Source organism: Macrobrachium rosenbergii, chromosome 10, assembly GCF_040412425.1.
Source record: "Macrobrachium rosenbergii isolate ZJJX-2024 chromosome 10, ASM4041242v1, whole genome shotgun sequence".
Taxonomy (NCBI): domain Eukaryota; kingdom Metazoa; phylum Arthropoda; class Malacostraca; order Decapoda; family Palaemonidae; genus Macrobrachium; species Macrobrachium rosenbergii.
The window spans coordinates 27,159,650-27,177,816 of NC_089750.1; the positions used below are offsets into that span (position 1 = coordinate 27,159,650).

Here is an 18,167-nt window from a genome sequence, read left to right on the forward strand (position 1 = left end):
CTTTACAATGTGGAAATAGACAGAAGTGAAATTGGATACAATCTTGATGCCTGTGAAAGAAGAAATGCACATACACAATTGATGACAGGTAAACAAATATATACATAGTTTAAATGATTGAATTTACGTGATGTGGCACGTTAGGCGTGACTAATTGTAGAGGCAAAGAAAATGGGACGTCACCACAGAAAACTTGCTCAGCAGAGACTTTACAAATGACTTTACAGTCTTGACTTTAAAGCCATTTTTGACAATGTGGATCATGTTGCCCTAGTTTTCAAACAGAAGGAAGTTGGGGTGGTGCTTTTTAGTATTGTCATTGAATTTCAAGCTAATAGATTACAAAAAGTAGTTAGGGATATAGTGACTACAGGAGTTTATCTTGGGTATGCCTCTGATGTATTCGAGATCTTAAACAGCTGGGAGCAGTAAATGCAGAGTGAATGAAGCAGTTGAAAGAAATTATAGAAGGCTGTGGAAACCTAGCTGAGAGCATCAACAATCTAAAGGAAGAAATCAGTGTTAGAAATGATAATGCAATAGTGCACCGTGGCAGGTCAAGTTATGTTAAGGCGCTGAAAAAAGGGCGGGAGAGGAATTTGCTGATTGCTGAATCTGTTGAAATTAAGGAGAAAAAAGAGCAGGTGGCATCAGCACTCGATGGCATTCAGGTTATGGGTAGTAGACTCAACGACAAGAAGATGGTAATGAATTGTAATACGCAAGCTGAGCGTGATGGTGCGGCGATTAACGTGGGGAATATAAGCGATGTAACTGTAAACAATGTTAGGAAGATGTCCCGGAAGATTAGCCTATGATTTGTAATGTAACACTCGAAGAATCTAAGGATGAAACAGTAGATGTTTTACTTGAGAGAAACGACTATCTGAACTCAGTTGAGGCAGTAAAGTCTAAGCTCTCTTTGATCTTAAGTAAACCAGCAGCGGGAAATACTAGGCATTCCATCTTATGTCCAATCCTAAGATTAGAGCACTTATACACAAACATGGAGACAAAATCAAACTAGAATGGGGGACTCACAATGTGCGGGATAGATATCATGCAGTTGTCTGTTTCTGTTGTCAGCTTTATGGTCATGTGGAAATGAAGTGTCAGGCCAAAACGAAGGGTGACCCCCAATCATGCGGGAGATGTGCTGGTTAGCATCTTACAACGATTTTGAGAGTCAGGATCATAAATGTATCAATTATATAAGATTTAGGAAGGCCGAAACTGATCACACTGTTAATGAAAGGTGTCAAGTATTACAAGAAGAAATAGAGAGAATAAAGCTGAGAATGATCATGGCTATTAGAGATGATCTTAGGAAAATTAACTGTGGTTTTATAAATATACAATCAATGGGAAATAAGACCTTGGAGATTCGTGAGCTGATATACTTGCGTTTGCAGAGACATGGCTGCGGGATTTTGATTCTGCTAAAATTGCCGAGTTGTCACCACCAACGCACACTTTTTTGCATGCGCTTAGAAGAGAGGGGGCGGGGAAGGGGAGTTGGTCTTGTTTTATCCAACTCTTTCTCCAAAACTAAAGTAATACCTGGACATAGCTTTCAAAGTTTTGAACATCAAGTCTGGTGGCAGGAGAGTGGTGTGTGTGGTGATTTGTAGACCGCCGAATTCGAGTGTGGGTGTTTTTTTGGACGAGTTTGGATCTTATCTAGAGGGCACTGACACAGTGGGGGCAAATGTGGTTGTGTGGAGATTTTAACTTTTGGCTTGGAGACAAATGATCATGAAGCAGTTGCGTTTAGAGAAGTTATGGAATTTTTACAGTTTACCAACAAAGTGGAAAACATAAAATGTGTTACTGGTCATATGTTTGATTTGGTTTTCTGAATGGCTGAGCAAAATCTTGTTGTTGATGTGGTTGTTGATGAAGAGAGCTGTATTTCGCCTATACACATCGTAATTAAGATCCCCTTACTTGTTAAGGGGAAACAAAGGGAAGTAATATCCTTTAGAGATAAAAGGAACTTTGACTCAGATTTCCTAATAGAGAAAATTGTACATAAGATTGATATAGGAAAACAAATAAGCTGCCTGCACGGTGGATTAAATGTAAGTAAAATTTAATGTCTAGATTGTTACACTGAGTTATAGAATGTATCAACTAATGCCTACGGCCGTAAAAAATTATTATAATAAAAGATCATGCTCCTTGGTTTAATGACGATGTGTTGCATGGAAAAAGAGATAAGCAGAGGAAGGAAAAAATTTGGCTTAGGAGGCGGACCAGTAGACCGGAAGGGATTATCAAAATGCTAAGAACCATGAAAATAATTTAAGACGACAAAGGATGCGTAGCTATTATACCCTAAAAGTCAATGAGTCAGGATCTGATATAAGGAAATTGTATAAAATCCTTGATAACATGACAGACAATAAGAAGATTATACTACTTAATGGTTATTCTGATTGTGATCTGGCAGATGAGTTTTTGAAATCCTTTGAAGGCAAGATTGTACGGATAGTAAATAATTTTGCTGGAGGTGGCCAACAGTTGCCTTCCTTTCTTTCTCCTGAGTTAAGGGTAAACAAGCTCTTGAGATTTCGTAACGTGGATACAGATAAAATTAAATCTATCATGAGCAAGGTGAAGCCTACGTATTGTGCGAATGACCCGTTGCCGATAGCTGACGTTGTTAAAAAGGTGGGTTTCGCTAATTTGGCTAATATTATATCGGTAACTGTTAATCTTTCTATTGGTAGTAAAACATTTCCTATGAGTGAAAAAGGGGCGCTGGTGAAACCTATAGTGAAAGGTGCTCTTGACAGGCAGAGTCTAAGTTCCTACAGACCGGTCTCGAACTTAACATTTTTATCCAAGATTGTAGAAGAGGTGATTTTAGAACAGTTATTACAACATCTCGAAGAGAATAATATTTTTCCTGTAGAGCAGTCTGCATACAGAGAACTGCACTCTAATGAAACAGCGTTGTGTGTCGTAGTGAATGACTTCATTATGAAAATGGATGCGGGAAAGTGTTGTATATTAGTATTGCTTGATTTGAGTGCCGTATTTGATACAGTTGTTCATGACTTGTTGGTGGGTGATTTGAAAACTGTTGGTACTGATGGAGAAGCGTTAGACTTTCTTAAGAAATATATTAAGAATAGAACTTATTACGTTCAAATTGGAAAGTCCTTTTCAAACGCTGGAGCACTGTCTAGAGGTGTGCCTCAGGGAAGTGTGCTGGGCCCAATTTTGTTTTGTATATATACAATTGAACTGTCGTACATTTTATATGAGCATGGTGTTGTTTCAAACTTTTTGCTGATGATACTCCGTTCTATTTGACATTTAATGATGTTGCTGACACAGAAGGAAAACAGAGTGCTGTTATGAATGACGTCAAGTTGTGGATGGAAAAGAAGCAGTTGAAGTTGAATGAGGATAAAACTGAGCGCATGGTTGTGGGAAAAAAGGGTGATCTTAGAAGACTAGGTAATATTTAAAGCCTTGTGGTTAATGGTACTTCACTGACTGTAAGCAGCTCTGTGAAAGGTTTGGGTGTACTGCTGGATAGCAATCTTTCATTCAATGAGCAAATTAAAAAAGTTACGAAGACTGCGGGATACCATTTAAGGAACGTCGCTTTTATAAGGAAATACTTGGATGAGTCGTGAATGAGAATGCTAACTCAGAACTAGTTATTAGTAGACTTGGTTACTGCAATTCAATTTATTATGGACTCCCTAATTATCAACTGAGGAAAATGCAAAGGATTATTAATAGAGCAGCTAGACTTATTAAAGGAATATCTCCTAGAGATAGAATAACTCCTGTTCTTAAGGAATTACACTGGTTGCCCATTAAAGCGAGGATTGAGTTTAAATTATGTGTGTTGGTGTTTCAGGCATTGCAGTATGAAAAGCCTGTTTATGTCAACCGATTGTTGCGTAACTTTCAAACGGCTTCAGTTGTAACTCTGAGACATGACACTGAACATCGAAGATTGGCGGAACCGAGATGTAATTTACAGACTGGTTTTAGGGCCTTTGAGATTGCTGCTCCTAGATTGTTCAATAGGCTGCCTCTAGAGATCAGGTCGTTGGACAACGTTGTTTCATTGAAGAGGAAACTGAAGACTTACTTGTTCAGCATCTGCTACATTGCTGATGATAATAGTGCTGATGATAATATAGTATGGTGTAGCGTTCTGGGGAGCCCTGCAGAGCGTCGATACGGGGTGGATTTTCCAAAGGGGCTCATACAAACGCGGTCCTACAATTACTACTTCTAGTGGCAATAATAATAATAATAATAATAATAATAATAATAATAATAATAATAATAATAATAATAATCCTATACGCTTTGGCAACTGATAGTGTCATGGCTTTTTAAGTTGGGACGTAGACTTCAACTAACTCCAAGTGACCTGGGAAAAGACAATGATATGTAAGCTCAGATGTGCCTTTCAGACTAGGGTGACCCAGGAAGCCTGGGAGTTGATATAAAACCACTAAGAAATTATCATGCAAGTTACGAATGTCAGATGAAGCTCACCCAGACAGGTTTTGTTTGTTCCAAGGGTAAGTGAGAAGTGGAATTGTACTTCATGTTCACTTCACTTCATCCATGGTTTATGTGTATGTCCCGAGTCTGGTGTGGGTAGAGAAGCAGTTTCACTTGGTTATTCCTTGTGTGAGTGTAATTATTGACACTGGCAGACATAGTTGGTTTTTGACAAATATTGTTTAATGTAAGAATTGGAAAGAGAGGAAAATTTTGTAGCAAGGAATGAACAAGGAATAGAAAGGGTAAGGAAAGAGAACAAAATGCGAATTAGGGCCCTTTGGAAGCATTTGCATTCATCCATACTCAGAGAAAGTGAGAGAAAGAGAAACGTGAGGTGCAGCAATAAAATGAAATTGCCAGATACAACAGGGAAGTAGAAAGCAAATAATTGCAACAAGAATTGTAAAATTTGCAGACAGTACTTTACCAGCTTAATTTTCGTGGATGGAACAACCATGACTCATTATATAATGAGTGGAAAGACTAAAACCTGAGGAACACCAGTCATGAGCTTTATGCTCACTGAAAACGCCACCAACGCAGAGAAACCATAAAGTACCTTATAGTTAAATAAAAGAAAGAGAGTAGTGCTAAACAGAATTTGAATAAATCTGAACTCATTCTCGTGCCGAGGCCGTTTTATGTGAAACTGGGATTTCTGTAGTGGCATTTCAAATACGCGTTTCTTTCTTACATACAGACCATTAGATGGCAAGAGTATAAATGCAACATTCTTATACGAAAACTTGAAAATCAAGTCAGGAACCTTAGAGAACACAAAAGCACTGGAAGGATGAAGTCTGCAACGTATTCATTTTTCTTTGAACTCATTCTAGCCCAGGGGCAAATGACATTCCTTAATTAATGTTTATCTAGAAAAGTGTCCAGTCGAAATGAAAAGCAATAAAATGTACCAACTTTAGGAGAAAGTATTCCAAGTATCTTTTGAAAAGTAAAGGAAAAAATATAATGAGTCTTCACCAAAATTCCCAGAATTCTAACTCTTGAAAAAGAACTTTTGTTTATGATTTACTAAGATTGCTGGTATCAAGGACGAAGAGTTTTAACACAAATTGTGGGCTACCCGTGAGCATATGGTTAGCTTAATTTTTTAATGGGCTGACTGTTAACTCAAGGTTCTCAAACTGCAAAACTCTTGTGAGGACAGTGTTGTCCGCTTGAGCTTGCTTTCGGTCCGCAGTTAGTAACTAATAACTACGTGATAGTAGATGTACTGGAACAAAACAGGAGGATTTCAGCTGGCTTCGCCATGGATAAGTTTGAATTACCTTTTTCATTATTCGGATTTAATGTTTTCGTCCTTTCTTTTCTTTGTTTTCATAACGGCGACTCAGCCCAAGTTTGTTAGCTGATTTGGGAGTGATTCCATTGACACAATATATGACCATCTAGAGCACAAGAATAACCTAATCATGGTTGATCTTCAGTCATTAGTCCTTAGAACTGTTCTTGGAGACAAAGAATTAAATTCTCTTGGCAGTGTTTGATTAAATGTCCTCACAGTACGCAAGCAGACATTTATTTCAGGAATATATATAACAATAAATTTAACAACCTTCAATCAGGTCCCAGATGACACAAGAACTTAGACATTTTTTCCTATAGCACTCTTATGGTCAGAGTGGCTATTAAACTCACGAGTGACCTCAGTTATGATAAAATTATAATTTAGAACCAGATCAAGTCCTTAGAAATAGCAGCGGTTCCCTAATCAACTGGGGAGAATGTTTCTTTTGGTGCACGTGATCCTCCCTCTTTGAAGAGGGGAGCCATTACATTCTTTGAGGTAGCACTACTATGGTGATCCTTTTTCATACTATTTTTGTCACATCTCATTCTTCTATTAGCCCTCCATCAATAAGTTCATCCGACCGTTTTGCCTACTTTCACATAGAATGTATATAGCACATGTTTTGTACGTAAATTCTTCATCACTAATTATAAATAGGGAAAAGTTTATCTACATATACTACCTTGTGGGTTTTTTAGGTTAATGAAATAGTTCTTTATTTTTGCAAATTTTACTTTTCATACAGTTAGGCAGTTTCATTGCCTTTCCACTGGAATACCATTTGATCCGGGTAGCACATATTTTCACGCACTCGCGCACACATGTATGTATGTATGTATGTATGTATGTATGTATGTATGTATGTATGTATGTATGTATGTATGTATGTATGTATGTATGTACACAGAATGGAAGTGGTTGACTCGTAAAAGTATAAGGGAGCAAATATAACGAATGGTGGTGGGATGAGATAAGAGGTGAGACACGGAATAGGTGAAGCAAGAAAGGTGGCAGGGCTGCGGTCAAGAATTAAAAAGAGACTTGAATTGCCTGTGGAGCAAGATGTGAATGCATGAAGGGTGGTTTAGGCAATTCTCCATTATGGGAGTGGAATATGGATGTTGAATGACAATATAAGAAAAGTGGCTAAAGCTGTCGAGATGAACTGCTTGCGTAGTTTATGCGGTTTAAGAGGAATTGCCACTGTTAGAAATGTGATGATTCACGAAATGATAAAAGGTTAACACAAGTGAAAAGATGGGTCAAAATACTCTGAGATGGCTTGATCAACAGGAAAATAGACTAGGATAGGTTTGTGAAAAGAGAGCATAATTGAGACTTTTGGGGGAAAAGGAGAGGGACAGCTACAACAGATTATATAATGTTAATATTCAGAAGTGTGAGGATGCATCCAAGATAAGTGAATGGCAAAGTGTTCAGGAGGGTTCACTGCAGATGAGCGTTCTGTGTAGGCTTATGAACTAGCTAATGTGTAAGTTTTACGGCACAGGTAGTTCATCCATGGTTCAGCAGTGAAGGTCCTGGTGTTCTTTTCTCTTGAACCATCCCTTTGTTAGGAGAGCTGTGTATATACATGTGGTAGAGAAGATATTTAGAGAGAAAAGGAAGGCAAATCATAAAGATAAAGGAAAGAATGTGGAGGAGCAAGAACTTATGGGAGGATAAGTTGGTCTCCTTTGGAAGTGAATGCAGAGGAAAGGGTAATAACCAGATGGATCTCAAAAGGAAAGAGGTAAAGGAGGGATGTTGTCTGAAGAGAATATAGTCCTCGATCGATGGAATAAGTATTTTGAAATTTTACTAAATGTAGACGATGAAAAGAGCTATAGCTGAATGGTATAGAAGTGGAACGGATCAGTGTAAGTTTAAAATGCTTATGGTTATAGACGGGATTGCTGAGTATGTAAGGAGGGCGATTGATGGGTAGAAAATAGAAAGACTAGGAGTTGATGGGATTACAATTGAGATGCTATGATATAATGGTGATAGCTTGATTGAGTGACTGACCAGGGTCTGTAAGGTATGCCGTAATGAGAAAGAAGTTCTGAAGGAGGTATGTGGGGAATAATCATTCGGCTTTATAAAGATGACAAGGGCAACTGAAATATTGATAAGAACATGACATTACTTAATATGCCAAGAAATCCATATGGCAGGCCTGATAGGGGAAAGAACAGTTCGGTTTTATGCAAAGAAGAGGGTATATGGATCAAGTGTTTAGTATGAAACGATTATACTAGTAGTTTGCAAGTAAAGGGGAAAAGCTGTATGCTGCATACATGGACCAATCTAAATCAACAGACAGGCAGTTACGAGTGCTGAGGGTGTATGCAATATAGAAAAGTTGTTGAGATCAGTCAGAAGATTTTGTGTTGAAAGCAAAGTGTGTGGTAGAATCTGTAGATAGGAGAGTGACTAGCTTGGTATAATCGTGAATCTTATACAATGGTGCATTATATTTCCACGGCTGTTTAATATCTGTATTGATGGAGTGATTCCAGTGAGGAGTTACAGAAATGACAGATGTTGGGATAAAAAAAATGACTTGTGAATGGAGCATATAATGGTTATGCTTGCTGGTGATACAGTAATGAATGGAGATGGAAAAGAGATATGGTAAGCAGTAGCAAAGTTTGAAGGTCAAGTCTATAAAAGGAGAAAAATGGAAATGAATGCGAACAAGATTAAGGTTTATGAGGGTAAATGGAAACCAGAAAGATGGAGAAAGAATGTTAATTTTGATGGTGGCAAAACAGGACCAGTTTTACTCATTAAGTATTTGGAAGTAAATATAATGGATGACAGTAATATGGGAGAAGGAATAGGCCGCACAATAGGTGAAGCAAAGAAGATAGCTGGATATGTGCAAAATATTGAGAAAGGATTTGGTGTTACCAGGGAAGCCAAGATGGGAATGTATGAAAGGACGGTTGAGAAAAATCTCCTTTATGGAAGTGAAGTATAGAAGTTAAATAAAAATGACGCTGCTGAAATTAACTGTGTGCTGAGAACATTTGGCATAATAATTGAAAGGAAGAAGACTGTGGAGACACGCGGCAAGAATGTTAATATAAGTTAAACGATAATTCAAGGTTCTTTTTGAGGTGGTTGGTCAAATGGAAAGATTGGGGGACAATAGGGTGATGAAAAGAGTCTCATTCGGAGGTGTTGTGAGAAGAAGAAGAAGAAGAAGAGAGAGAGACAGTGTGAAAGAAGTATCCGAAAGGAAATGCTTCAATATCCAAGAAGCACGAGAGTATGTGCAAGATAAACGCGAATGACATCGAGCAAAGGTGCTTGATAAACACCGTTGATGAACCTTCTGTGTAGTTTTTTTTTTTTATGAACGGGATTCATCCACGGTTCAGCAGTTCAGAATAATGTTATGACAGTGAATAATGCGTTGAATTTTCTCTGGAGTTACCCATACATACATACATAGGTACTTACGTACATATGTATATATATTATACACAAAATATATATATATATATATATATATATATATATATATATATATATATATATATATATATATATATATATATATATATATATATTACATTTTATAATTTGTCGATGGATTGGTTAGAGGAAATACAACACAAGCGTAGAAGTTCGAGACAATTATCAGTAGGTCAGGATGAGAGGAAGAATGCTATGAGAGACAGCAGTTGTGAGTACGGAATTGAGTATTGAGTGAGAAGTTACGGAAATGTTGAATGACAGCCGTAAGAAAATCTTTGAACATTTATGCCAACAAAGATTATATGTACGCAATTCAACAGTTAACTGTTTTTCACCTTTTCACATTTGAGTATTTTCTTCTGGGTAAACTTTTGATTAGCAGGGTAATGGCCTTGTAGGCTTGTTTCATATGAATGCATGCTGAGTAAGAATAATGATGATAATAATAATAAAATGAATCGTAGCGTTATTTGCAAAATGCTGTTGAAATGATGCAATAGATTTATACAGAACCATAAGAATAGTGAACAAAGTAAAAAATTAACTGACTTAGAGCATTAAAATGAAGCTTTGCTAGAAGACTAGATAATTTTCCCATAGAAGCATATTCATTTATTTCTGCATTAGTTTGGTAATCTATAACGTTTAAGCAAACCATTATGATCAACACTACCTTGATTTTCTTACATTTGAACAAATATAAGAAAATCAAGGTAGTGTTAATCATAATACACTGGCTGTCTTCATCAGTTAAAAATGAGCTCACATTGGTAGTTTAATTCCAGTAATATAGTTGATGAATACCAAACGGATTAGGTTTTAATCTTTTTAATCAAGGTATTCCCAAAGCTGGAATTGTAGGTGCAGGATAGCTGGAACATTCTAACAGTCGGACAAGCCTTTGAAAACGTGGGTAAATAACATCTGAGACTGTACGCACTTTTATTTCAGCTGTTTCCATCTTTCATTCAATTAATACCCTTTTGCCCCGAATCACATAAATCATCAAATTCTCCTCACTTGCCGTGTCCACCGTAACTCTGCGAGCTGTTTGATATATGCATATATTTGAACCATGTTACTGTAGGAATCTAAAAGGTGCAAAACTACATATAACTCGCAGGAAGTGCGAGGCGGGGTGCGGTGTTGGGGGCGGGGTTCTACTTATATCCTGTTCAGGAAGAATACCTTCTCAATTATCATATAATAATTTTATGGATAATTTCGTAGACCAGGCTGAAGTGCTTCCATATCTGTACAGTATCTATTTCATCAGAGAAGACGTCTCACCTCTGGTGATTCATAGCAAGATGACTGTCTAGATAAAAGTAAACTGATTAGTAAAACATAATCTCTTAGAATGACGCAACGATAGTCGCCCCATTTGTTATATGATCTGATGGATAGCTGTCCTTCCAAGGACCTCGAAGCAGACGAAAGAAACCCTTAGATAATAGATGGAACAGTTAAGGAAACCAACGTAAAAATGGATGAATGACTAGACAAATATCGGGCCAACAATTTTTTTATGAAGCAGAAAATTATTTCAGGAGGTTACTGTTGTCATAGCCTTAATTTATTGACAAAAGAAGACTGTACGACAGACCAGATAGTGGCTAACAGAAGTCTTCTACAGTAAACTCTAAATGTAGACGATTTATATGGAGTACAATCATATTACAAAGAATATTTATTATTTTAGGTAAGTCCCCCCTTTTATTACTTAATTATATCGTTTTCTATAGCGACAGTTTTCTATTTTGCTATGTTAATTTATGATTGTTTTTATTCCATTAAAACTCTTACAATGACATTTAATAGGAAATAAATTAGCTTATAAATATTTTCAAAAGTGGAGAATAACTTAAAGAAAACGTGATAGAAAAAAATAGAGACCGAGAGCGGGCGTTTCTGGCGGATGTGATGCGTTAGCGAAGGCGCAGTAGGAGGGCAGCATTGTATCGAATTTTCGAAGTTGTGCCTTCCCATTCCTTCCAGTGGGCCGACTGCCATATTCTGTAGTGGTTGAGTGTCAGTGTAAGGAGGAGTGTGCAGTGCTCTAAATTCGTCAAAATGGCGGGGAATACGGGGATGGAGCAGCTCATCCCCATTGTAAACAAACTGCAAGATGCATTTACACAGTTAGGAGTGCACATGCAACTGGATTTGCCCCAAATCGCCGTCGTTGGGGGTCAGTCAGCTGGCAAGTCCTCTGTGCTCGAGAATTTTGTCGGACGGTAGGTTGCGAAGGGTTGCCTGTGCTTCAGTCATTTTTCAGACCAATTCTGCATTTCTTTCACCACATTACCCCCATTTTTTCAATTCTTTGTCGCTCTTGGGCCACAAATGCTTGAAGTATCCTCGATTTACTGTAATGATTTGGCAGTTGATGGGCGGGGGCTAAGCAAGGGGGCGGATCCTTGTAGATGAACCTAATTTCAGGGAAATTGGCAAATGATATGGACACTTAACCCCAAACATGACATTTTATTGGGCTCTCAATGGTTTAGTTGCTTTTCGGTAGTTTTATGGGGATTTTTTTCTAATTTGTGGCGACTTCTTTAAAGGACGAAACTGATTATCGTAACCTACACTTAGCTTAGGCAAGTGGAGGCCATCTGTCGTACCCTAGAGACGAATCGTCAGACACAGGACACCTTTTTGCACTGTCCTTTTTCACAGTTCTCTTATATGGAAGCCACCTGACTTATATCTTAATCCCTAGGGCACCTTGTTTCACTGCCAACATCTATGTCAGGCCACGGTAACTTTTCACCTTCATGAAGTCAGACAGGCTAGGATCACCCCTGACGGGATGCAGACAAGATCTTGTCGAAATGAATTTAGGATAAATAAGATGAGCGTAAGATTTTCAATTTAATATTGGCCAGTGCGGTTAGTTGTGAGTTTGTGGGAAGGTATTGTAGTGTAGCCTAAATCTGTAGCATAGTACTATTATTATTTTCTTTTGAGTAATAGCCTTACACTATTAAGTTACTGCCTAGACTAGACATGCCCATATGAGCCTGTTGGTTTTATCTTTGTGGTTTGGGTATGTCTAGGTATGCCTTCTGTAGTGCCCTTTTTAGCCAGAAATAGCCTAGTTCAGAATTTGTTTTGTTTTGATATTTTTTGGGTCAGTAGGATATTTTCAATTCTTGCAAATAGAATCTACTGCTTTACCAGTAGTTGAATGCTGGTCATTTTGGCAATTTTTTTCTTTATGGAGTGAAGAAGGGCGAGTGAATGATTTAAATGTTCATCAGTAAAAATATGAATACTATGTACATTTTTTAGTTTTATTTGTGGAAGTTAGGGTCATAGGTTTGATAGCTCTTCCTTAGGCGAGTCGGTAGAGTCGTGGCCTTCCACTCATTAGGCCCGAGTTCGACTCCCTGGCCGGCTAATGAATAGCTAGAGGAATTTATTTCTGGTGATAGAAATTCATTTCTCGCTATAATGTGGTTTGGATTCCACAATAAGCTGTAGGTCCCGTTGCTAAGTAACCAATTGGTTCTTAGACACGTAAAGTAAGTCTAATCCTTCAGGCCAGCCCTAGGAGAGCTGTTAATCAGCTCAGTGTTATGGTAAAACTAAGGTATACTTAACTTTTCATAGGTTTGATGTTTTAGTCTCGTAACTTTTAAACCAATAAAACATTACAAAGTTCTTGGATCAGCTCTGGGCAAACTCAGGCGTAATATTACAATGCATTAATGAAGACATAAATCTTACAATTCTAGTCAGTGTTTTAATATGAAAAAATATTTTGAATTGCAAGTGGAATGAAAGGAATCATAATTTGAACACAAAGCTTTTAGGAGAAATGAAAGCATGTTTTAATTGTAATTACAAATATAGAAATGTTCAACATTTCCAGCCTAATCAAAGGTTTTTTGGATTCAATTTCATATATTGTTACTGAAATCCCATTTATGCTTGACTGGTTAGCTTCCTTAGGCATAAAAGTCATTGGCTCTTTGTTATAAAAGAGCTGGAAAATCATTTGATCAATGTGCAGATAATATTGAACCACAAATTCAGGAGCCCAGTTGCTATTTATGAAAACTGGGTGGTAGCCGTAATGATGATGGGTCGGCCTAAGATCAAAGCTCACTCCTGTCTTCCTAATCTAGGTTAGGCAAAGATAGGTTAGGCTGTGTTCACACATTTTTATTGGTAATTCTACATAAATCTCTGTAGAATGCCATGTTTAGTACCAACCCCTTGGGGATGAACGTAAAAATTGACAAAAGATGGTATATTTATCAAAATGTCTCAGTATATTTCTCAAATTATCCCACCTGTACTGCATTATATACACCCTTCGCTATATTGTTTGGGGCAGAAACTTTTATTAATAAACGCTATCTTCTTGCAGAGCCCTAATGTTGATTACCCTTATTTCTGATAAATGGCGTACAATTTTCTGTTTATGAAGGTTAGGTAAGGTTAGTGAAAATGCATCTCAGACTTTTATCTTACATAGTAATTTACTTTAGGTCAGGTTGAGCATATCTTACATAGTAATTTACTGTAGGTCAGGTTGAGCAATCCAGAGGAAGTGAGTAAAACCCAGTAAGCCCCTCTCCCCACCACCAAAAATTAGCGTTTAGTGTGGTAGCCTAGATAAGGTTAAGATATACCTTTGTAATTTCCCTTGCCATAGATTTTTTTTTTTTTTTTTTTTTACTTTTTTTTCCTACTACTGCTGCAACTGTTATCCTACTACTGCTGCAACTGTTACTACAGATATTATATAAGAACCTATATCATTCCAGCTTTTATGATTTTTGCTGAAGTGACCATTTCCAGCAATGCAATTTACATGTTTCTCACTTGGGTTCCCCATAATTTTTTTGAGAAACAAAAACAAGTGTCTTTCACCATCATTAATAGTGAAAATGCATAAAACACAAGGTAAGGTGTCTGAAAAATATATAGCTCATGCCTTTGAAGAGAAATTTATTCTGTTGCAGCGACTTTTTGTCTTAGTGGTATTCATTGTGAGTACGTACTGTACTGTATATAGATACAGTAACTTCCAAAAGTGAAGCTACAAATTTCAGAGGAGTTCGTTCAAAATTCACTAACTGGCAACTATAACACGTAGCTGAAAAACTTATTTATTATCTGCATTGAAAGCTCTATCAAGCAAAATAAAGCTAATATATGATGCACAAATGTCAAATCTATGATATTTATAAGAATCATAAGAAAAAACTACGGTAATAGTAATTATTTCAAAGTATAGTAATTTGTAGCTTCACTTTTGGAAGTTAGGCTACTGTACCGTACTTTACTGAAATATTCCAGTACTGATGGCTTTTTGTGTGTGTGTGGTCTAATGTGCTGTGTTGTGCTTTAAATAATAATAATGACCCTTTGAACTACATTAATGAATTTGGTGCAGTTTTAAAGCTCAAAAGCTGAACTTGAGCGAATGTTTAAAAAAGCCAATCAATGGCACAAGTAAATGTTAGCCATAATGAAAAAATTCACAATAAACCTGAGAAAGGAGATAGCCAATTTCTGTGTATGCAGTTTAAAAATGATGATAAATTAACTTTCCAGTGATAGGAAATTGAAAAAATTTAAAACCAACTTGAGTGGCATAAGTTTGCCAAATGGAATGATGGTTTGTTAATTTTTAAAAAACTTACCAATATTTACTAGTCTCCAATACAACAAACATCCGTTTGTGCCATACTGGAATTTTTTTACACAATTTATGAAAAATTTGGAAAATAAAACATTTTTTAATTGCTGTACAGCTAAAGTCGTCAGAATCTCAGATTGAAAAATGGATGACAACCATAATCATTCTCAGTCTCAATGGGATAATTATAATAATAACATTACCATTATCAAACAAAAAATAGTTCTCAAACATTTTTGTGTTAAACAGTCTTAATGTTTATAATTGGAATTTTTCCATCTGATTGGTATATCTTTCTGGTTGTGAAATCTGTTATGGTTGGTACCTCATGGTGTTGGGTGTACTGTACTCTGTTCATGACACAGCATTAGCAGGATGATAGACATACTGTAATTGGTGGTGTATATACAAACTCTGTTATAGTATGAATATAAAGATTTTGATGATATTGATGCAAATTTGTATGAATGGAGTTATTTGTGGTAATTAATTATGCTTGCCACCATTGTCGTCTTGGTTGTATTCCTTTTTTTTTTTTTTTTGACATGAAATGGGTTTTTAAAATATTCAGTCTTTCCAATGAATCGTGTGGTCACATGATTATTCCAGCAAATCCCAGTGGTGCAGAATCTATTACTACCGCATTAGTGCTTTCAATTCGAATGCCATTATAGTTGGGGAATGCTGTGAATCACACAGTCTTGCATGTTATCAAGTTATGAGAACACTGTCTAATTTTGTGGGCAATGATTGTGAATCGATGAATATCTTAACCCAGCATAACATTACCTATGACTGGGAGGTGTCCAAGTTGCAATACCTTTTGTGCGTTTAAGGAAGATAGAGAAATTGGGCATTGCCATATATATTTTTCCATTCCCAAGACCAAAGTACATAGAGGCACTTGTGGTTTCACTTTTGGAACCCACAGATCTTTGCAGAACTCTGAAATATCAAGAGGTAGATTTGAGAACTAAAGGGAATGAGGTAAAAGGCCAGGATTGCATGGGAAGTGCCTTTAGTAAAGCTTAATTTGGTATAGATTTTTTTTTTTTTTTTTTTTTTTGTAGTTTGTGATTTGGGCAAATTAGATTGTACTATCCGCAGCTATAATTGGTTTAGACTACCCATTACAATTCCCTTTAATAATAACAATAATGGGTTACTATGGCAGAAAACTAGGTTTTTTTGGATGGGAAATACAAAAACTGCTCAAATAGGCCTATAGGGATACATCAAAACCTACCAGTATGCATGTAGGTTCCAACTGATTAGGGGCAAAGCTTTTCACCAAACTTGACCTAGGAATCAGAAGTTATTCAGTGAATTACTGTGATCCATCTCAGCCTTACCATCTTTAACCTGACTTAGGGCCCTGTCGAATATAGGTGCCGTACATATTTAGAATCGATATCAACCCATCAACACCATGTTAGCTGATTGGTAAGTTTGTAACACTTGGCTGATTATGAGTTTTTGTCATGTTTTCAAGCATTATCTTTTTTATAATCACAAATATTAAGCCACAAGTATTTAGCCTATATCATATTCATTATATCTGCAGAGTAACTTACACCCAAGGGCCATTAGGCAGTACTGTACAGTAATTGATAGGTGCTTCTGCTCTGCCCAAGATTCAAACCATGGTATGTTTTAGAAGCAATGATAGATGGAGGGTAACCAGCTAGCAATTCAGAGAGATGTAACTTGATATACCAAACAGATAGTTTGGTCTAGTATGATCTGTATTGCTTTACATGGATCATAGTATACCATAACATTGAAACCAGAAAAATTTTGTAAATTTACGAATAAATCTCCAAGAAGAGTATTGGGAATGACATGGCAGGGTAGAGTTGAAAATGATAACTATGAAATTATGAAAGAACTTTATATGAAAAAATGAAGACTAGAGATGTTCTGAACCTATGCTTCTGACAGTCCCCTTGAGAACATTTTATGATAGGGTCACCTTGGCTCTTTTTGGCAACTTAAGGTTGTGAAGACCTAGACTGACTTGGATGAGAACTGAGAGACAGTATGCTGGAGAGTTGTGTAACATATTGCATGGGAAAGGTTCCTAAGACTCCATCAAATTATCTTTGGGTGGATCGAAGACTCAGGATGACAGTGGGTTTGCAGTTGCGCGTGATGAGTGTCATATTGCGTAATTATCCAGTAATGCTTCAGTTTTTACTGCAGAATTGTCAACCATACTAAAATCTACAGAACTTGAGTAGAACAGTTCAGATTCATTCAGCGCCCACAGTGTTATCAGGCAATACTGTATAGCTCTCATCCGGTATTTAGAAAATCCAGATGGCTCTGTTGGCTAATGTTGGTCCAGTTTGTTGGCTACCAGTCCATGTTGGTGTCAGAGTTAATGAATTGGTTGTTGCAAAAGCTAACAAGGTTGGATATTAATGATCATCCTGCAGCTCCTTACGTAGATCACCTCACGTGTTGCACTATAGGCATTACTAAAAGGTGTTTGCTGCATCCCCTTTGGCCCCTAGCTGCGCCCACTTTTCAGCCTTTTACTTTCCCTTCAGTCTTGCTGTCCAGCCGCACTTAACTGTTACTTCATAGTGCAAGTGGGAGGTTTTCTCTCAGTTTTGTTCTTGGATTCTTGTGCTTCATGCCCTTTATTTTCTGGATTTCCCTGTCTCTGTCCATCTCTGAGTACTGAATGGCCAAAATTGCCCCAGTGCTTGGCTTGAAGGCTTAGATTTCATAATTCAGTTACATGTAGAGAGAATAATAAAACAAGAATAACAGCAAGGCCTTCACAGTCTACATAAGCAAAGGAAAACTGGGTGCATATAATTTTCCTCCATCATAATTCCAACTTGATTTTTGGTAAAACAAATAACATTCACTACTTCATTTAATCCATTAATTCCATTCATTTTTTAGGGAATATTTGCTTATACAATACTGATATAAATGGCCTAACCAGTCTTATATTAAGCAAAAATAGGAGAATTAGTAGAATTTTCTTTGAACTTGAATTATCAGAAAACCCATCCATCAGTTAACTTTGGCCATCATCATACTAGGGAACTTGGGGGCTAGAGGCTAGGCTGAGTAGACTGAGGATAGGTCATAAAGATGTTCGTTTACCTACAAGTTCACACTGCAGTGCAAGGGACCTCTTGTGTG

At 37.0% G+C, this 18,167-nt stretch overlaps 1 protein-coding gene across 18 annotated transcripts in view; it reads left to right on the forward strand.

Annotated features, from left to right (window-relative positions):
* The first annotated feature begins 11,290 nt into the window (after nt 1-11,290).
* The window catches only part of shi (dynamin-1 shibire), a 367,093-nt gene continuing 360,216 nt past the window's right edge, over nt 11,291-18,167 (forward strand). For 13 of the 18 annotated variants that reach the window (XM_067110067.1, XM_067110070.1, XM_067110073.1 and 10 more), the window contains exon 1: nt 11,329-11,583. In XM_067110067.1, the coding sequence (XP_066966168.1) occupies nt 11,420-11,583 (164 nt within the window). In that variant the 5' untranslated portion in view covers nt 11,329-11,419. Of the gene's footprint in view, nt 11,584-18,167 lie in introns of all 18 variants that reach the window. The other 5 variants (XM_067110072.1, XM_067110079.1, XM_067110065.1 and 2 more) reach the window with 2 other exon arrangements.